General features: G+C 43.4%; 1 protein-coding gene across 1 annotated transcript in view; it reads right to left on the reverse strand.

Moving 5' to 3' along the window:
• RBM46 (RNA binding motif protein 46) overlaps positions 1 to 17,568 on the reverse strand; it is a 30,156-nt gene extending 12,588 nt beyond the window's left edge. The window contains exons 1-4 of the mRNA XM_053458434.1: positions 17,544 to 17,568; positions 14,529 to 14,687; positions 11,676 to 12,143; positions 10,426 to 11,208 (exon numbers count right to left, since the gene is read on the reverse strand). Of these exons, the coding sequence (XP_053314409.1) occupies positions 10,426 to 11,208; positions 11,676 to 12,143; positions 14,529 to 14,687; positions 17,544 to 17,568 (1,435 nt within the window). The remainder of the gene's footprint in view (positions 1 to 10,425; positions 11,209 to 11,675; positions 12,144 to 14,528; positions 14,688 to 17,543) is intronic.
• Positions 17,569 to 22,453: the final 4,885 nt, after the last annotated feature.

A 22,453-nucleotide genomic window follows, 5' to 3' on the forward strand; every position in this document is an offset into this window, starting at 1 on the left:
GCCCCCAGGGGAAGAAGGAACGAAGCAGAGTCATGTGATGTGCATTCACATGAATCCGCTGGGTTCCTGCTTTTCCTGGCCGAGATGCTGCTCGAACACTGTGCAACCAACACGCAGGTAAGCAGTCCAGCCCCTGCGGACGATTATTTTCAGCCGTTTTATTTCGGCATTTTTGGCCTCAGTACAGAAATACAAGGTGACACACACAGGTTAAAAAGGTTAATTTCCCACATCTGTGGCTTTTTAAATTGCAATTAGGGTCTATGTATAAATATTCAATGAGCTAGCTCTCACATAGATCCACTGAGCATGCTAGATACTGAGCCATGGGGAGCAGAAAAGGATTAAATCAAAAATCAAAAGACCTACGTAACAAGGTAATAGAACGTTATAAAGATGGAAAAGGATATAAAAAGATATTCAAAGCCTTAAAAAGCCAGTCACTACTGTTTAATCACTTGTTAAGAAGTGGAAATTTTGAGGACCTCTTGATACCAAGGCAAGGTCACGACCAAAAAACATTTCAGCCACAACTGCCAAAAGAATTGTTCCGGAAAAACCCACAGGTAACCTCAGGAGAAATACACGCTGCTCTGAAAAAAGACAGTGTGGTTGTTTCAAGGAGAACGATACGATGATACTTGAACAAAAATGAGCTGCATGGTCGAGTTGCCAGAAAGAAGCCTTTACTGCACCAATTTCACAAAAAGCTGTGTTACAATATGCCCCAATAACACAACCATAAGTGCTATGTTTGGAGAGGGGTGAACAAGGCCTTTAGCAACAAAAATACCATCCCCATGATGGTTGCTCACTGATGTTTTGGGGGGGGGGGTGCGATCATTAAAGGCACAGGGAATTTTGTGAAAATTGATGTCAAGATGAATGCAGCATGTTATCAGAAAATACTGGCAATTTGCATTGTTCCGCAAGAAACTGCGCATGGGACTAGGGCTGCAACTAACGATTATTTTAATAATCGATTAGTTGGCCGATTATTTTTTCGATTAATCGATTAATCAGATAAAAAAATGCTATTTTTTTTAAATTTTAAATAATGTAATAAAAAACGTACAATTTACACTTTCATCTCTTTATTGCAATGGCCTCTCTCTATTCACCTTCTTATTTTACTGACATAATAATAAAAGCTACAAGAACCCAAACACAGTGTTTCTCAAACTAGGTTTTAATACAAAGTTATTAGTAAATATTAATTCATATGCTATTTTTCATATTTAATAAAAACTATGAGAAAAAAGCCTTGTTTATATTTTCTTTTATTTACCAAACTGCCCCCAGTTATGCACATCTGACCCCCAGCTTGCCACTCTGCCCCCATATATGCTTTATACCTCTTATATGCCAGATGCCACTGTGCCCCCGATATGCCTTATACTCCTTATACGCCAGTGATATGCAACTGAGACCCCTGATATATCTTTTACCCCCAGATATGTTTTATGCCCCCCTGATATGCCTAATATCGATATGCCTTATACCCCCTATATGCCCTGAAATTCATAATACCCCCCCATACACCACTATAACTCACCCATACAGCACTCTGGCTCCTCCCCCTCCCATACAGCACTCTGGCTCCTCCCCCTCCCATACTCCACTCTGGCTCCTCCCCCTCTCATACTCCACTCTGGCCCCTCCCCTCCCATACTCCACTTTGGCTCCTCCCCTCCCATACACCACATTGGCTCCTCCCCCTCCCATACTCCACTCTGCCTCCTCCCCCTCCCATACACCAGTTTGGCTCCTCCCCCTCCCATACTCCACTCTGCCTCCTCCCCCCACCCATACTCCACTCTGCCTCCTGTCAGCAACGGAGGTTCAGAGGACACCAGGGAGGCAGAGTGGCGTATGGGAGGGGGAGGAGCCAGAGTGGTGTATGGGAGGGTGGCTCCCATACACCCCTCTGACTCCTCCCCCCTCCCATACACCGCTCTGCCTTTCTACCCGGCTCCGTTGCTGACGGGCACTTTCACTGCAGCTTCATAGAACAGAGGCTGTCTGTGCAATGCAGACCCCCACCAGCTGACAGAGAGGATGATTCTCTGTCAGCCGGTGGAGGTCTGCGCGATTCGCACAGACAGCCTCCGTTACTGCCCTTCACTTACGCTGAGGCTTCTATGAAGCTGCAGTGAAAGTGCCTGTCAGTAACGGAGGTTCAAAGCACCAGGGAGTCGGGAGAGAGGCAGAGCAGTGTATGGGAGGGGGGAGGAGGCAGAGCAGTGTATGGGAGGGGGAGGAGGCAGAGCAGTGTATGGGAGGGGGGAGGAGGCAGAGTAGTGTATGGGAGGGGGAGGAGGCAGAGCAGTGTATGGGAGGGGGGAGAGAGACGGAAGTGAGAGACCGGCCGGCAGTGAGGGGAATCCAGGTCCCCTGCAGCGTTGCGGGGGATCTGGATTCTGGTGTTATAATCCGATCTCTGTTTGAGGTCGGATTATAGAAGGAGAGGATTTTTTCAGAGCATTTGCTCTGAAAAAAAACTCTTTTTATAATCGTCGGTGACGATTTTCATTATCGATTTTATCGATTAGTTGTTTCAGCCCTACATGGGACGTTCTTGGACTTTCCAGCACGACAATGACCCTAAGCACAAGGCCAAGTTGACCTTCCAGTGGTTACAGCAGAAAAAGGTGAAGGTTCTGAACGTAATATCATCGAGCCACAATGGGGAGATCACAAATGTGAGTTTCATGCAAGACGACGAAAGGCTTTGCATGACCTGGAGTCATATTGCCATGACGAATGGGAAGCTATACCACCTGCAAGAATTTGGGACCTCATAGGCAAGTATTACAAAAGACTGCACACTGTCATTGTTGCTGAAGGGGGCAATACACAGTATTAAGAACTAGGGCTGCAACAACTAATCGATAAAATTGATAATAATCGATAATGAAATTCGTTGCCAACGAATTTCATTATCGATTAGTTGAATCGATTATCGATTATAAAATGAGGGTTTTTTCAGAGCAAACGCTCTGAAAAACACCCCTCATTATATAATAGTTTAGTCTGACTCACAGCAGCAGCTCCTACTTACCAGTCCCTCCCTGTAATCACTGTGACAACTGGCCCCGCCCCCTTCCTTCTCCCAGAAGGCCAGAACCACATGGCTGTGACACTCATCTAACTGTAAGTATAAAATTAATATTTGGGCTACTGAAAGTCAGGGGAGGTGGGAGTTAGGGGCAGTTATGGTTTATGGGGTGTTTAGGGTTAATTTAGGGGCAGTTATGGTTAATGGGGTGTTTAGGGGCAGCTATGGTTAATGGGGTGTTTAGGGGCAGTTATGGTTAATAGGGTGTTTAGGGTTAATTTAGGGGCAGCTATGGTTAATGGGGTGTTTAGGGTTAATTTAGGAATAGCTGTGGTTAATGGGGTGTTTGGGGTTAATTTGAGGCAGTTGTGTGTTTAGGGTTAATTTAGGGGATGCTGTGGTTAATGGGGTGTTTAGGGTTAATTTAGGGTAGTTGTTTTGATGGGGTATTTAGAGTTAATTTAGGGGTAGTTATGGTTAATGGGGTGTTTAGGGTTAATTTAATGATGAGGACTGAGGGTTAATTTAATAAAGTTAACTTAAGGTGCAGTTAGAGATAAAGGGGGGGCAGACTAAAGGGAATCTAAATCCTGGGGGCAGTGAAGATTAACCCAGTACTTATTTATAAAAGTATGGTGTCAGTGTGCTGTGAACATGTCTGTGACTATGAGGGGACTATGAGATATCTGGGGGGGTATAAGGCATATCTGGGGAGGACAGAGTGACATATCTGGGGGTATAAGGCATATACATTATACAAGGCATATGTGGGGAGGGCAGTGTGGCATGTCTGGGGAGGACGGAGTGGTGTATCAGGGTGTATAAGGCATATCTGGTGCCACAGTGGCATATCTGGGGGTAGAGTGGAGTGGCATATGTGGGGAGGGCAGCGTGGCATGTCTGGGAGGCAGCGTGGCATGTCTGGGGAGGATGGAGTGGTGTATCAGGGGGTATAAGGCGTATCAGGCACAGTGGCATATGTGGGGGTGGAGTGGTATATGTGGGAGGCAGCGTGGCATATGTGGGAGGCAGCGTGGAGTGGTATATGTGGGAGGCAGCGTGGAGTGGCATATGTGGGAGGCAGCGTGGAGTGGCATATGTGGGAGGCAGCCTGGAGTGGCATATGTGGGAGGCAGCGTGGAGTGGTATATGTGGGATGCAGCCTGGAGTGGTATATGTGGGAGGCAGCCTGGAGTGGTATATGTGGGAGGCAGCGTGGAGTGGTATATGTGGGAGGCAGCGTGGAGTGGTATATGTGGGAGGCAGCGTGGAGTGGCATATGTGGGAGGCAGCGTGGAGTGGCATATGTGGGAGGCAGCGTGGAATGGTATATGTGGGAGGCAGCGTGGCATATGTGGGAGGCAGCGTGGAGTGGCATATGTGGGAGGCAGCGTGGAATGGTATATGTGGGAGGCAGCGTGGCATATGTGGGAGGCAGCGTGGAGTGGCATATGTGGGAGGCAGCGTGGAATGGTATATGTGGGAGGCAGCGTGGCATATGTGGGAGGCAGCGTGGCAAGCCTGGGCTCAAATGTGCATAAATTGGGGGGGCTGGTTGTGAAATAAAGAAAAGAAATGCATTTTATCAAAGTTTTTTTTTATTCTGCTGTTTGTATTTAACATCATTTGTTTACTAAATTATTTTAAATAAATGAAAAATTTACATTCATTTTTTTTATCCGATTAATCGATTAATCGACAAAATAATCGGCCAACTAATCGATTATGAAAATAATCGTTAGTTGCAGCCCTATTAAGAACTAAAGGTATGCAGACTTTTAAACAGGGTTTTTTTTTGTTTGTTTCCATGTTTTGCTTTATGATTGTGCCATTCTGTTATAACTACGGTTGAATATGAATCCCATAAGCAATAAAAGAAATGTGTTTTACCTCTTTTCTTTACAAATGGCACATATATTACTAGGGCTGCAACTAACGATTATTTTAATAATCGATTAGTTGGCCGATTATTTTTTCGATTAATCGGATAAAAAAATACATTATTTTAAATTGAAGAAAAATTGCAATAAAAAATGTACAATTTACACTTTCATCTCTTTATTGCAATGTCCTCTCGCTATTCACCTTCTTATTTTACTGACATAATAATAAAAGCTACAAGAACCCAAACACAGTGTTTCTCAAACTAGGTTTTAATAGAAAGTTATTAGTAAATATTAATCCATATGTTAACTATTTTTCATATTTAATAAAAACTGAGAAAAAAAAGCCTTGTTTAAATTTTTTTATTTACCAAACTGTCCCCAGTTATGCACATCTGACCCCCAGCTTGCCACTCTGCCCCCATATATGCCTTATACCTCTTATATGCCAGATTCCACTGTGCCCCCTGATATGCCTTATACTCCTTATATGCCAGTGATATGCAACTGAGCCCCCTGATATACCTTTTACCCCCAGATTTGTTTTATGCCCCCCCTGATATGCCTAATATCGATATGTCTTATACCCCCTATATGCCACTGAGCCCCCTGATATACCTTTTACCCCCAGATATGTTTATGCCCCCCTGATATGCCTAATATCCATATGCCTTATACCAGGGCTTGACAAATTTGTTGTGACTCTAGGCGCCAGCTAAAAAAGTTAGGAGCCAGAATTTTTTTTTTAAACTAACAGTTGGTTAGGAGTGATCTGATCATCATCAGCCCACTTACTAAACTCACAGCATTTGACCTGGAAGTACCCTGGACTTTCAGGTCAGTGCTGTTTTTTTTTTTTGTTTGTTTATTTTTTTAAATTATTTTTTTGGATATATATATTTTTTTTTTTAACGCTTTCAATGCTGATGTTCCATTGGAGCACAGCATTGACTGATATTTAGTCCCCACAAGCTTGTGGGGACAAATGTTAACCCCTGCAATGCCACGAATGTGTTATAGACAATTGTGGAATTGAAGGGGTTAACGCTGCACTGTTGCTCTCATGGAGCGATCAGGCAGCAGGGGGGTGTTGGGGCTGGTCTCCACACTCATGTGGAGACCAAAGAACACTCTCCCCCTGTCACTGAGGGAAGCAATTGCTGGTCTATAGACCAGCCATTGCAGGAGGGAGTCTCTGATGACTGCTGTAGGCTTCCATGCCTACAGGAGTCATCAAAGGGCTTGTGGGGGCTCGTTTTTGCTGTTGCTGGTCTGCCTGGGCTTGCAGGCAGACCACCAGCAGCAGAGCCCCTGGAAAAACGGGAATTAACCCCTAAATGCCGCGATCGCGGCATTGAAGGGGTTACCGCTGCCCTGTCGCTCTCATGGAGCGATCAGGCAGCAGGGGGATGTTGTGTCAGGTCCCCACACTTGTGTGGGGACCCAATCAACGCTGAACCCCCTTTCCTGAAGCTGCCTGAAAACGCTATTGCAGGTTTTCCTGCAATTGCGGTTTCAGCCTACAGGATCACTCCGTGGGAGTGATCACAGGCTCGGGGGCGGGCTCAGAAAGGCTGTGCTGTCTGCCCAGACTCCTGGGCAGACAGCGGCAGCAGCGCCCCCGTGTGGTGACGCGGGGGCATTTTTGTGTGGATGTAAGAGGCTGACAAACTCCTAGGCGCCAGGAGTCGCCATGGCGACCTGGGATTTGTCGAGCCCTGCCTTATACCCCCTATATGCCCTAAAAATTCATAATACCCCCCATACACCACTATAACTCACCCATACACCACTCTGGCTCCTCCCCCTCCCATACACCACTCTGGCTCCTCCCCCCCTCTCATACTCCACTCTGCCTCCTCCCCCCTCCCATACACCACTCTGCCTCCCCCCCACCCATACATCACTTTGGCTCCTCCCCTCCCATACATCACTTTGCCTCCTCCCCTTCCTATACTCCACTCTGCTTCCTCCCATACACCACTCTGGCTCCTTCCCCTCCCATACACCACTCTGGCTCCTCCCCCTCCCATACTCCACTCTGGCTCCTCCCATTCTCCACTCTGCCTCCTCTCCTCCCATCCATCACGTTGGCTCCTCCCCCTCCCATCCATCACTTTGCCTCCTCTCCCCTCCCATACTCCACTCTGCCTCCTCCCCCTCCCATACTCCACTCTGCCTCCTGTGAACCTCCGTTTCTGACAAGACACCAGGGAGCCGGGTAGAGAGGCAGAGTGGCGTATGAGAGGGGGAGGAGCCAGAGTGGTGTACGGGAGGGTGGCTCCCATACACGCCTCTGACTCCTCCTCCCTCCCATACACCGCTCTGCCTCTCTACCCGGCTCCGTTACTGAAGGCACTTTCACTGCAGCTTCATAGAAGCCACAGTGTAAGTGAAGGGCAGTAACGGAGGCTGTCTGTGCGATGCAGACCCTCACCGGCTATCAGAGAGGATGATTCTCTGTCAGCCGGTGGGGGTCTGCATCGCACAGACAGACTCCGTTACTCACCTTCACTTACACTGAGGCTTCTATGAAGCTGCAGGGAAAGTGCCTGTCAGTAACGGTGCCGGGTAGAGAGGCAGAGTGATGTATGGAAGGGGGGAGGAGGCAGGTGGGAGGGGGAGAGAGACGGAAGTGAGAGACCGGCCGACAGTGAGGGGAATCCAGGTCCCCTGCAGCGTTGCGGGGGATCTGGATTCCGGTGTTATAATCCGATCTCTGTTTGAGGTCGGATTATATAAGGAGAGGAGTTTTTCAGAGCATTTGCTCTGAAAAAAACCTCTTTTTATAATCGATAAAAATCGATCCGATTAATCGATGATGAAATTCGTTGACAACGATTTTCATTATCGATTATTATCGTTTTTATTGATTAGTTGTTTCAGCCCTATATATTACCAATTATGCAAACTTTCGATCACAACTGTATGTGGACACCTCCTCTACTGAGTTTAGATGTTTTCGCCACACCCATTGCTAACAGGCATATAAAATAGAGCACATAGGCATCCCATTTCCATAGACAAACATTGGCAGTAGAATGGGTGGTGTTGAAGAGCTTGGTGACTTTAAACATGGCACTGTCACACGAAAAGCACCATAGCCAAAAGACAGGTCATGATATTTCTTTCCAGCAATTATTGTGAACTGGAAGCATCTATGAGTTCAGGCACTAAGCAGTGTACCACACTCCACTGAAGCATCACTATGGAGTTTCAAACTGCCCTTGGAAACATCAGAACAAGCAGTGCTTCAAGAAATGGATTTCTATAGCTGAAGATGCATCAACTATGCACAATGCCAAGTGTTGGCTGGAGCGGTGTAAAGCTTACCACCACTGGACACTGGAGCAACGGAAATGTGTTCCCTGCAGTGGGGTTAAACTTGATGAGCGTTCCTCAACTTAAATTACTGTTTCTGTGTAACATTAGGAGGCCCAATCCCTATTTTGGAGAGACAGTTCAATTTTCTAACCAAATCCATCTGTCGATCATTCGCTTTTCTAGTGAGTCAGAAAGCTTGCCGGGTATGGGTGCATGACAGCACTCTACAGCCTTGAAAGTAAAAATAATGTGTATAGAAACAGCAGAAAATGGGTAAATAGATTAATGGGACAGTGTAATGTACTTGAAATCCTTATTATAAAGCAGTGCGTATTACACTGTGAGTAATTTACATCTTAAGGAACGAGCTGTTTTATTTTTTGTAGCCTTCTTGACTGAAGTTGTTTTAACATTTTTGATGTTTTGCTGTCATTTATTTCTCTTTCATTTAGTGTACCACACAAATTATATTTATTTTTTTTCAGGACAAGAAGGGCTTTTTTCTTTAGATACACCTATTTTGTTAATAATATATAATTTACTATATAAGGAATTGGAAAAAAATACCCACCTTTTCTGGCTTTTATTTGAAAAATATTTTACTCATCTACGAAAGCTAATGAAAAAACCGCTAACTAGATTAAAATATTTGTCCTGAGTTTAGAAATACCCAATGTTTTTTGCAAGTTATAGGGTAATTAGCACAAGTAGAATATTATTATTTCAAAACCATTTTTTTTTCAAACTATGCCCATGTCCTATTTGGCAGATATTTAAACCCGGCTAATTGGATTTACCCCATCAAATCATACATTTTTGAAAACTAAAACACCCTATGGGTATTTCAAATGCTAGTATTTTTATTCTTTCCATGTTACGATTCCATAGCCATGTCTTTGGTCGTTAACTGGATGTTTATTCATGATTTGCCTGGAAGGTCATGGGTTAATATGAATTTGTCCAAAATAAAGAAAAAAATGGATAACATCTTAAACAGGGGGTAGCCTTGCTGCAACAGCTGCCCTCATCCTCTGTGATCCCAGTGTTCTTGTCTTTGACTACCTGCTTGAAGCAATTAGTGACTAGAAAAACGCTTGCTCCCATTGAAATAAATGAGAGCACTTTTCACACAAGCAGATGGGTCTAAATAGTAATCACTTGAGTACAGTGATTTTTATTTACTGGTTTATTAGCTTGTTTGGGGGTTAAAATGCCACATTTTTGTATTAAAAACAAAATATATTTAGATATTTGTCTTGATTTTGGAATCACTTCATGTATCTTGAATGTTTCTTTATTTTACCACTTTAGATCACAATTTGCCATCACAATTTGGCCCTCAGATTCTTATACTTGCCCAATTTTCAGGTGCCATGATAAAAAGAATATCAGCGTTATTCACTTCACCTGTCAGTGGTCATAATGTTATGCCTGATCAGTTCATATAATAAAAAAAAAATAGTTGTCCATATATAATTTGTGTGGGTTTACGAAAAGGAAGTAATTATTGAAGACCTAGCAAAAACATGAAAATTGCTGTAGTCCTAGAGCTCTAGGAAAAAAATTGAGTGACTCATCTGATTCCCAGCTCCCACACCGCTGCGGACACTGCCGTCTCTGCTACTGCTCCATCGACTGCCCTTGCGCCAGTGTCTAGGAGCGCGCGCCCCAGCCTCTCTTTATTCATTCCTGAATGGAGAAGGCTGGGAATGCGCGCCAACGACGCCACACAAGGGGGTGGGGCGACCTCTGGTGGTAGATTTATAAACCAGCACTGAGTATCACTCAGTCCTCAGTTATTGTGTCTGACAGAGCTCTCTATCGCTAGTACTTGATTCCAGTTAATGACCCTCGGCTATTGATTTTGGACTATGCTGCTCTCTCCAATCCTGACCCTTGGCTATTGATTACTGGACAACGCTGCTCTCTCTTACCCTGACCTTTGGCTATCGTCACCGGACATCGATGTGATTAGCTGATCTGCCCCTGCCTGTTGTGAGGTATCCTGCATACTGGGTTTCTCATCCCGATCCCGACTGGGCCTTAAGGGGTTAATGAATTTCTTTTAACCAATGTAACATTTTGGGGGTGCAAAGAAGTAGATATTAATTTATTTAAAAGCATAATTATTATAGTAATAATAAAACATAAACCACTTACCTAAATGCAGTAACATAAAATGTGCCGCCAACTCCTTTGCATCTTCTAAAATTGTACACAGTTTGTCTGGCATAAAGCAACTCTGGGTATTACTTGTGATAGCTGGAATAACAACTTTATAAACTAGTAGTAGTTTTCCATCTGGGCTGGTGGTTGAATACAAGTAATATTCAGGAGGAGCCCAATTATTTTTGTTGCAATAGTAGTCTAAATGCATGACAGCTGAATGGAAATGACTTGGTTTTAAGGAACACAAATTAATTGGTGTAAGTTTTGTTCCAGGAAATAAAGAATATGTGCATCTCTCAGGCTCTGGAGAGGTTGGCTTGTGCTGGCAATTAAGATGTGTTCGAAGACCTGAACATCTTACAAGTGATTTTTGGGATCCTTCATCTTTATTTACAAAAGACATCAAACTTTCAGAACTAGGGCTTACTTGACCATTTAATTGTTGTCTCCAGGCTGTTTCTTTATTCACTGGTTTTGCCAATGTTACTTCAATGCATGCACCATCAATGTAGTTTCCATTCATTACAGACATGGCAGCAACAGCATCTTCACGATTAAAAAAGTGCACAAAAGCATAGTCCCTTAATTTTTTCACACGCTCCACAGCTCCAGTCTTGAATTTGTTGAATTCTGCCTTGATGGTTTCTTCAGTTGTGGTAATCATTAAATTTCTAACATACAATACTTTTACCCTTTGCATTGTTTCTTCATCTACCTCTTTTTCAGGATCTGCCCAGTCAACCTGAATAGTATTTCCCCACAACTGGAAAGTGCCTAGATTAAAGAACATTAATTAGCAAAACTGAAAATGTACAATAAGATCTTAAAGAGGAACTATCAACTTTCAGCTGCAATAAATTTGACTACTCTGCTGAATGTAATCTTTTTGTATCTAAGGGCAGCATTATAACCATTATTTATAGCACTGTTGAATGTACAAACTATTGTAGAATATAAATAGCTAAGGCTTCAGATAATCCATATTATTCTCATCTAGCCACACAGCCAATTAACCAATATAGCCTTGAAACTTCACCTAAACCAATGTGAAAAGGTTTGTGCGCATATTATTTTTTTATAATGGCCTTAACATAATGGTGGAATGGTGAATATAGGAAAAGTAATCCATTTAAATCATAGTGCAAGAACAAAAGAGCATGTATAGTACGCAATACTTTACAGGTAGACTGAGCTAAAAAGATTTTACTGTAAATGATGTTATAAAGAGTCAAGACCTTTACCTGGAATTAGCTTTCTTCTGGCCATTGCAGCTGCTCTGTGTGATTCATATTCTACAAATGCAAAACCTCTATTTTTACTTTTATCTGTTGCACTCGGATACACAATAACGTCAACAACTCCTTCTGTTACTTTCTTCATTTCATCCAAAATTTCTTCTTTCTTCTTTTCTTTTGGTATCGCTCCAATGAATAGCCTGCAGTTGTCCAGGCTCACGCAGACGCCAATAAATTTTCCTGGCCGAATTTCATAATTATTTAGCATCCTAATAGCAAGCAAAGCTTCATCTTTGTTTGTGTACATAACAAAGGCATAGCCTCTATTCTCACCACTAAACTCCATCATCAGTCTAAATTCATAGATTTTTCCAGCTCGCTCAAAAACTGGGACCAATTCATCTTCATACATATCACGAGGAATTTTTCCCACAAAAACCTCACAGCCACGTGGAGGAGGGGGTCCTTCCCAGCCTACACAAAAAAGAAAGATATTAAACTTTTACATTTTATTGTTATAATTTGCACAAATACAAATTACTATTAAATAACACGTTTCCCACAATTTTACCAGAAAAAATGTTTTAAGCAAAAAGCCAATTCTTGGGGCTCAGAGTTTTGCTAAAGACACATTTAGATGAAACTCCTATACACAGATTCCACTTTAACCCCTTAACGACAAAGCCCGTACATGTACGGACTTCCAGTGCAATGTGATAACGACAATGTCCGTATATATACGGGCTGCTGTTAAACAGCTGCATCGCCGCAGTTGCGGCATTTTCCCATGATCGGCGGCTATGCAGCATCCAAGGAAGCCTCACAAATGAGAAAAATGTCCGCCGCCGCACCGATCATCAAAAATCGTGGCGGTGGCAGGCAAAAACAGCTTAGGAAGCGATCAGAATAGCTTCCTAAGCATAAACGGTGTTGCTGACATGCCTCAATATCGAGGCATGTAGCAACACAACCCCAACAAAAATCAGGATTTCACAGAAAAAAAAGTTAAGTATTTGCTACTCACGTTGCCCTGTAACGACTGTTTACTAACCTAGTGTCATAATAAAACTCAGAGCCCCGTTCTAAAATAAAATATTATCAGTACTGAGTACACTGACAGCAGCATGAATGTTTATACAAAAATCTCCAATATGAGCCACACATGATAAACGCCAGCAAGTGACTTCAGATCACACGGAAAATGAATCTTCCATAGCGTCACAGTGCCAATAAGATGAGATTTTAATCTGCTTGGCACACAGTGAGTTAACAAACTGTTACAATTAGCTCCTTCCATGTCAAATTTGATATGCCCTTGTGTAATCGGTGGGGCGGGTGTCTGGGATGGACTTTGCCCTAACTTTGCAGCTAACTGCTCTACCTCACTCCCGGTACCTTGGTACCTGATGCTCTGCTGTCCTGGCTGCGGCTCGCAGGTTGCTCTCAGTGTGGTTCCTCTGCTGTTCTTCCTCTCAGTCCCAGTGAGACATACAATGAAGAAGATTTTAAATGCAATGTTGTTCTTCAAAATTGTATGACTTTACTTAGGGCATCAAGTAGAATATATTAGCAGCATAAAACAGGCATAGAGAAAATAGTTGCGTACACTAACCCACTCCCTTACTCCCTCATATCTGTCTGCACAGAGTGTGAGCTGTCCACCACTACCTCTTGGCACCATGTAATCCTTAGGGGGATGCTGAGGCAGGTGCCGCTGTCCCACGGCACCCAGACACCCGCGCTGCATGGCCCTGAGAAACAGCAGCGGAAAGCTAAAATGCCGTGCAGACAGGTCTAAGCAAGCAAGGGAGGGGTTAGTGTATAGAACAAGTTTCTCTGTCCCTGTTGTACCTGAGGTATGTTCTACCTCATGTTCTAAGTAATGTTATGCCATTTTGAGAGCAGCCAGGGAGCCTAAAAGCTGGAAGCAGGCATGACTCCTAGGCGGTAGTGATTGTCGCCATGTCGACCTGGCACCCGGGATTTGTTGAGCTCTGACATACCTGATGGATCATCAGATAAAATTGCTCCTGTGTTGTCCATGACGCAAAAATGTCTACAGCTAATCCAGGGAAGAGAAGCAGTGAGACCTGATCAAAGGCTTCACTGAACAGAAACTCTAAAGTCAGCTCACAGAGCCTGATCTCTAAAACCAGTGTGGAAAAATCCCCTGCATGCATGTATTTAATCCAGTACTAAGACATGTACGACATGCACAACGATCAGTGGCAATGGGTAAAAAAATAAGCAAACTCAAATCTAAAACATAATTACATTTATGCTATAAACTGGGTCTGTATAACTCATAAAATGGGAAGGGCCACAATATGTCATGGAAAACAGCAGTAGGCCACACATTTAATAAAAACAACCACTTCACTCACACTGAAATAGTTAATACCCATAAGCTTGTCAGGTCTGCTGCACCAGTTCCAAAACAATTGTTCATATACTCACCTTTCTTCATGTGATCATGCTCAGAACATCCTTTCCACACTGGTGCTAGGTAGTAAGTGAACATAACATCTCTCCAAGCTCAACATGAAGAGAAACAGCTGGTATACACCCTTTAAGCTGTAGAGAGTGGCAATGAGCAAGGAACAATGCTCTGAGCAGGATACACAGTGTACTGTGTGCTCAATTCATAAGGGTTCCCAGCGGGTTGCATGTTGTGCAGGCATGCTTTAAATCCCTGTTGTCTAACTGGTGGTCTATAGGCTGTTTTTAGGGACCCCCATTACTAATATAAAAAAGATATAGGTTGTATTACAACTTATAGTATATTTATTATGTGACCCTACTCAATAAAACATGGGATATATTATTTGTTCTTTCTTTTTATCTTTGCTTTATACACACCTGGAGGAGGACCACCAAATTTACGCTGTCCATTTTCTTGTACCATATTATAACCAGTCTTCTCTATTAAGGCAAGTAAAGCTGCTTCATTTTGTGTTCTTGATTTACCACATCCATTAAGCGTTTCTGCGTTTTCATCACTTATGACCACAGGTTCATCTAGGAAATAAAATAATACTCAGCTACCATTTGCCGTAATGCATTAACAACAGTATGATACGTTTGTTTTGTATTGATATTTATGAATTTGCTAGACAACAAAAAAAAATAACATCAGTTTCTGCGGTGTCTTTAATAAATGTAAAACCATGAATATGTTTGTGTTTTGTAAATGACTACCCCATTTAAGACAAATAAAATAGGCATACAAGGCAAATATGTATTATTTAACACCTTCAGTACCCTTAGGACGTACCTGTAACGGCAGGGACATCATAAAAATATGTAATATGGGATAATATGTAATGCATGGATGTGGCCCTCTACAACATACTGTAAAACATAAGTAGGTGGGGTAATCAGATGTTGCTTAAAATAAATTTGGGTAGAGAAGACCAGAACAAAATGATCTATAAGTTGTGGGGGTTCATCAAATATGGAGTAGAGGAATTATGGTATAACAAACATATGGTAATAATGCCAAATATTTTACACCTTTGGTTATGAAAACCCCCAGGCCTGAAGGCATTAAGGTAAAATGTTCATAAAATAAGAGGCAGGTAAAGCAAGTAGAAATATATTTATATATTTAAATACAAAATTGTCTTGTATTACAAGAGATTTCCACTATACTGTAAGTAGCCAATGGGCTGTGTATGTTGTACAAACACACTGGGGGTTATGTCCTAAAAGTGATTATGGTGCAAAGTCTCCTGATTGTACCACCCCATTGTTTGTTATGATGATAAGTCTACTTTTTAAAATTTGCACCAGAAACATTTTTAACATAACTCCCACTGTCTCTTCAAATGCAAAATATTGTCCGATATTTCTTAAGCCTGCTAGTGACTAAAACTACACTAACAATACCAACAAAAGTAAAGTTTTTACATTCAAACTCTGTCTTTCTGAATTTGTTAAGTAAATATGAGAAAGTTCTTTTAAGGACAGTAACATTTTAGCATTTGTTTTTCCTGTCAAATAGGATATTACAATATATGCACATTTTTGTCTTCCTTTGTAAATCTGTGTAATGATCTGCATAGACTACAATATACAGCTGGAAGGTAGCTCATGGCTAATCGTATAATTTACTGCAGAGGCACACTGTTTATTTGTAATCAATATGGATGCGTTCTCTACAGGCTTCAAAAATGCAAGGTGGCTCCAACTTGTAATCACTCAGACAGGACAATATGTATGCACTAAAAAACTATGCTAGTAGGTAGAGCTGAAACAACGAATCGATAAAATCGATAATAATCGATAACGGAAATCATCGATAACGATTTCCGTTATCGATTAATCGAGTGATCAATTCGTTGTTGGAGCACTCGGCTCCTTTTACTTACCTCCGCGAGCGTTCCCCGCTTCTGCTACACGCTCTGCAGTCTCCGCCTTCTTTCAGCTACGTGACGGATGTGACGCGTTCCGGAGGTAAGTATTCTTCATGTCTATGTGCACGGATCGCACAGAGCCACTCGCACAGAGCGGTTCGCTCTGTGCGAGTGGCTCCATTCGCACAGAGCGGTTCGCTCTGTGCGAGTGGCTCCATTCGCACAGAGCGGTTCGCTCTGTGCGAGTGGCTCCATTCGCACAGAGCGGTTCGCTCTGTGCGAGTGGCTCCATTCGCACAGAGCGGTTCGCTCTGTGCGAGTGGCTCCATTCGCACAGAGCGGTTCGCTCTGTGCGAGTGGCTCCATTCGCACAGAGCGGTTCGCTCTGTGCGAGTGGCTCCATTCGCACAGAGCGGTTCGCTCTGTGCGAGTGGCTCCATTCGCACAGAGCGGTTCGCTCTGTGCGAGTGGCTCCATTCGCACAGAGCGGTTCGCTCTGTGCGAGTGGCTCCATTCGCACAGAGCGGTTCGTGAGTGTGGGTGCAGGGCAGAGTGGGGGTGGGGGTGCAGGGCAGAGTGGGGGTGGGGGTGCAGGGCAGAGTGGGGGTGGGGGGTGCAGGGCAGGAGACTGGGTGCAAGGCAGAGTGGGGGTGGGGATGCAGGGTGTGAGTGTGGGTGCAGAGCAGAGTGGGAGACTGGGTGCAGGGCAGAGTGGGGGTGGGGATGCAGGGCAGGGTGTGAGTGTGGGTGCAGGGCAGAGTGGGTGCAGGGCAGAGTGTGAGTGTGGGGGCAGGGCAGAATGTGGGGGCAGGGCTGGGTGCAGGGCAGAGTTAGAGACTGGGTGCAGGGGCACAGTGCAAAGTGCTGGGTGCAAAGTGCCAGTGCTGGGTGCAAAGTGCCAGGGCTGGGTGCAAAGTGCTGGGTGCAAAGTGCCAGGGCTGGGTGCAAAGTGCAAAGTGCTGGTGCAAAGTGCTGAATGCTGGGTGCAAAGTGCTGGATGCAAAGTGCCAGGGCTGGGGCAAAGTGCTGGGTGCAAAGTGCTGGGTGCAAAGTGCCAGGGCTGGGTGCAAAGTGCTGGGTGCAAAGTGCTGGGTGCAAAGTGCTGGGTGCAAAGTGCAAAGTGCTGGGGCAAAGTTTCTTGAACAGTAATAGTCCACCTCTTTTCAGAATGTTTGGGGTTATTTTGTTTCATAAATATTGTGTTTGGGTTCTTGTACTTTGAAAATATTGTTTTTTATTACATCATAACAAAATAAGAATGTTAATGTAAATTTTAAGTTGTTTTTTAACATCCAGTTCATTAAATTCTTTTAAATAAACGAAAAATTTGCATATTGTTTTTTTTTATCCGATTAATCGATTAATCGAAAAAATAATCGGCCGATTAATCGATTATTAAAATAATCGTTAGTTGCAGCCCTACTAGTAGGACACTATAATAAATCAGATTTGCCTAAATTATAAGGAACTCCTGAGCATCGGCAGGAGTGAAATCTGTCAGTTGAATCCATTATATTACCTGAATCTTTGCATGCAATGTGCATTGTGCAAGAAGCAACAGAAATATAATTGCAGAAACAAGATTGCTCCTCTATACAGAAAGTACCTCATTCACTCACCTCTAAACTAGGCTCTGCATATTTCTAATCGTGTAAAAGGTTTACCATCATGGTAGTTATCACACTCAGCATGAACAGAAAAGAGAGGTCATCTCAGCGTTCATCTCAGAGGTCATCTCAGTGTGCTTCATGTGAAAAAGACAGGTATTGGGTAGAAATGTTTGCCCGTGAATCTTTGTACACATTGTCTGAACCCAGGCCTGAAATCTCAGTAATCATAAATGAGAAGAATATCAGTCACAGATGTCTACAGTAGAGGACTGCATTGGGAGGCGCCAAAAAGCTTGCGGGCGCGGGCGGTCTTGCTGGGGCTGCGGGCGGTCAGGCACTGTACCTGCGGGTCCCGGTAATCCCGCGCAGTCCCGCAAGGCTGCCTTCTCGCTGCTCCATTACAGTGTCTCCTATCTTGCTCCGCCCAGGAACAAGGCGGAGTCACGTGATGTGACTTCCTGTGACTCCGCCTTGTTCCTAGGTGGAGCAAGAGAAGAGACTCTGTGAGGGAACAACTCGAGGGCAGCCTTGCGGGACTGCGCGGGAAATCAGGTAAGGAGGCGGGCGTGATTGGCCACAAATGTGGCGGGAGCGGGCGGGATTGGCCACAAATGTGGCGGGAGCGGAACACCCACATTGCGGTATTAAAAAAGCAGTCCCGTGCAGGGCTCTAGTCTACAGTACTTCATGGCAGGCATGTGTATGGCCTCCATATCACTACCGGCTGAAAATGTTATATAACAAATTGGTAGAGCTGCACTACTGTGACCAGCGGTTTTTACCTTCATTTGTGAGTAAAGTCATGTGCCTAAAGGTCCCCATTTTAGTGCATTTCATCTTGTATGCAGAGTGAGATTATGTGACACGTATGTGAGTAGCAGGCGACTAGCGCCAGTGTAAGAGATTTACAAGTGAGTGTATGTGAAAGTCTCAAGAGCGGGAAAGGTATGTGATTACTAATAGTGTAAGAGTGAGTGTATGTGAAAGTCACAGAGAAAAGTATGTGATTATCAAATTGTGACAATGCGCATGTATGAGTAAAAGAGGGCGACAAGACACCCCAGGACATATAGTCAGAACATTGGTAATTCAGGGAAAATAAAAACCAACAAGCAAAAAGGATGCACCTCATTTTAATAACTGGCACATAACCTAGTCTGTCCTTCACTAATCTTTCAAGGCCCTAGTGTTCTCAGAAAAAGGACAGCAGCAACTAAATGGCGAGGATACAATGTGCAAATATTGTGAGTTATTTAACACTGCATCAAAAACCTTGATTTCTAATTCTACAGTGCTTACAACCAAGAGGTTAGATTAGAAGATACATTCTCAGCTCAAGATCACTCAATCAACAAGGCTTTCCTTATAATAGTGAAAACATTAGTGAAAACTGTAATGTTCTGAAATGATATATTAAAGATCCAACATTATACTGACATATTACAGCGAAGCCATGTATAGTTTTGTTTTATCACAGGTAAATAAAGAAAAGTGTTTGATTTCTTGTCCTTGACTAAGTTGCTAAGATTTTCTGCTCTCGTATACATCCAATTTATCCTTTTCGAGGAGGCAGACATTCCAGTGTCCAATGGGACCCCATTAAACTAAGAACGTAAAGTACTTTAATATGCAGCTGAAATCGATTAAAGCGCTTTCTGAGTGTGCACACAGGAAGTATCATTAGAGACCAGGGCTGGAGGAGACCGGTGGACAGTGTACCATGTAGCAGGAGATATGTTCTGCTCAAAATATAGGTAATACAAAAAAAAAGCCAGGAAACCAGCAGCTGCAAATAGAAGGATTCTGCAGAATGTGAAGGACCATAACAACATTTCAAAGTATATCTCTGTTAGCAGATGCATTAACCCCTTTGTGACCGGACTGGCTTTCAACTTTTTTTTACCCTTTGTGACAATAGCTGTTTTGACATTTCTGGTGTATTTGTGTTTAGCTGTAATTTTCTGTACCCACACAAATAATATATGGGGGGGGGGTTCAGCACAGGAAGATGTTATTTTGATCATATCATCTAATTTACTATAAAAAATAACATTTGGTGAAAAAAAGCTAATGAAAAAAAAACTGCCAAATAGATTCTAATATATGTCCTGACTTTACCAATACCTGATGCTTTTAGGTTTTTGCAATTTATAGTAGGGCTGCAACTAACGATTATTTTAATAATCGATTTAGTTGGCCGATTATTTTTTCGATTAATCGGATAAAAAATGCAATTTTTTTTTATTTAAAATAATGTAATAAGAAACTTACAATTTACACTTTCATCTCTTTATCACAATGGCATTTCTCTATTAACCTTCTTATTTTACTGACATAATAATAAAAGCTACAAGAACCCAAGTTTGTTTCTCAAACTAGGTTTTAATACAAAGTTATTAGTAAATATTAATTCATATGTTAACTATTTTTCATATTTAATAAAAACTATGAGAAAAAAAGCCTTGTTTATATTTTCTTTTATTTACCAAACTGCCCCCAGTTATGCACATCTGACCTCCAGCTTGCCACTCTGCCCCCAGATATGCCTTATACCTCCTGTATGCCAGAGATTCCACTGTGCCCCCTGATATGCCTTATACTCCTTATATGCCAGTGATACGCAACTGAGCCCCCTGATATACCTTTTACCCCCAGATGTCTTATGCCCCCGATATGCCTTATACCCCCTTTATGCCACTGTGCCCCTGATATGCTTTATAACTTCCAATATGCCACTCGCCCCATTTATGCCTTATACCTCCCTATATGCCACTGTGCACCCTGATATGCCACTCCGCCCCCATAAATGCCCTGCACCACCCTGAAATTCATTATAATCCCTGATTCACCACTCTGCCTCCCCCAGATATGCCACTCTGAAATTCATTATACCAGGGCTCGACAAATCCCAGGCGCCAGGTCGCCATGGCGACAGAGAATTTTGTCCTGGCCTAGGTTTTGTCAGCCTCTTACATCCAGAAAAAATTGTGGATGTAAGAGGCCAAGTCACCACACGGGGGCGCTCCTGCTGTCTCCTGTCTGCCCAGGAGTCTGGGCAGACAGCACAGCCAGTCCGAGCCCGCCCCCGAGCCTGAGATCACTCCCACGGAGTGATCCTGTAGGCTGAAAACGCGGTTGCTGCAAACAAGTGTGGGGACCTGACACAACATCCCCCAGCTGCCTGATCGCTCCATGAGAGTGACAGTACAGCGTTTACCCCTTCAATGCAGCGATCGCGGCATTTAGGGGTTAATTCCTGTTTTGTACGGGGCTCTGCTGCTGGTGGTCTGCCAGGCAGACCAGCAACAGCAAAAACGAGCCCCCACAAGCCCTTTGATGATTCCTGTAGGCATGAAAGCCTACAGCAGTCATCACAGAGACCCCCCCTGCAATGGCTGGTCTATAGACCAGCAATTGAGTCCCAGCTGCCAGAGGCAGCTTCAGGGACCAGGGGAGAGGGTTCTTTGGTCTCCACATGAGTGTGGACACCAGCCCCAACACCCCCCTGCTGCCTGATCGCTCCATGAGAGCGTCAGTGCAGCGTTAACCCCTTCAATGCCACAAATCCTGGATAATGAAAATCATTGTCAATGATTTTCTTTATCGATTAGTTGTTTCAGCCCTAATTTATAGGGCAATAAGTAGAAGTGCTTGCAAAAGGTTTTTTCCAATTCTGGTCATTCTGTGCCCACGACCTATTTGGGACATCCTTGAAGCCGATCAATTTAATTTACGCCCATCAAACCATATATATGTGAACAGTAGACACACCAGGGTATCTCAAATGCTGATATTTGTTTGGTAACACTTTCCATTCACTAATTCTACCACCAGCCTTTGTCAAAGATTGTGGTAGTATTCTTTGTGGGGGGGTTTTACACACATTGTACTTACAGTTCCCGGTGTATCTCCCTGCCAAATATCATCTCCTGATAGCACCCATGCATAGGTTTGTCCAGTTGTTTGGGGCTAACAAGCTGGACAAGCTGCAAACCTTTTAGTGGGCTGTTTTATGAAAGTTTAGTGTGTGGTAAGAGAACACATTTTACAAACCATGGCCTTGCAGTATCTCACTGTTTTTCTCCTGGGCACATCTAATTTTTGCTTGCTGCTGACCACTGCCTATAAAAGTGTTCCCCTGTATTATAGTGAACATGTGGGTTTATGCATCCCATAGACTGCAGGTGGTCCATACAGAGGGTATTTGGAATAAAAGGCGACCTGCTGCAGCTATATTATAAAAAACCCATAACCAGAAGGCAATATGATGTCCAAGATGAAAGGCTTAGGTGTCACTCCTAATGCTGCCCTCTTAAACGATGTGGGTATATATTAAAGCTAAACTGAAGCGCAATTAGTAAAGTTACAAAATGACGCAACATTACCGCAACTTTTGGCGGCCTTTATTCGTGCAATTTACGAACGGTCTGCCGCCGTGAAGTTATAGTGAAGTGACAGGTAAAATCTTATCGACCCAAGGCCTGCAACTCAACTCAAAACAACTCAGCTTCGCATATATGATATGATTCATCTCGGGTTAGTGCGTAAAGCACGACAGACTCAGAAAAAACTCCGAATCCCAGAATAATACGTTTTTCTTTAGCATATAAACGGGTATAACGGCTGACTCTAGCCTCAGTGAATTGATGACATTTCACCGCGTCTTTTAACATGGAAGATATAAAGGACTTGCTACTGACCCATGCGGTGTCTTCGCAAAATATTCATTGTGCAGACTGACAACTCAACCGTATGTCTTTTATTTCCCCCTGAATTGTGAACCCGGTACAACCGCGACCTTCCTCGTGACGAGTAGAGC

The sequence above is a fragment of the Spea bombifrons genome, chromosome 1 (assembly GCF_027358695.1).
Source record: "Spea bombifrons isolate aSpeBom1 chromosome 1, aSpeBom1.2.pri, whole genome shotgun sequence".
Lineage (NCBI taxonomy): Eukaryota > Metazoa > Chordata > Amphibia > Anura > Pelobatidae > Spea > Spea bombifrons.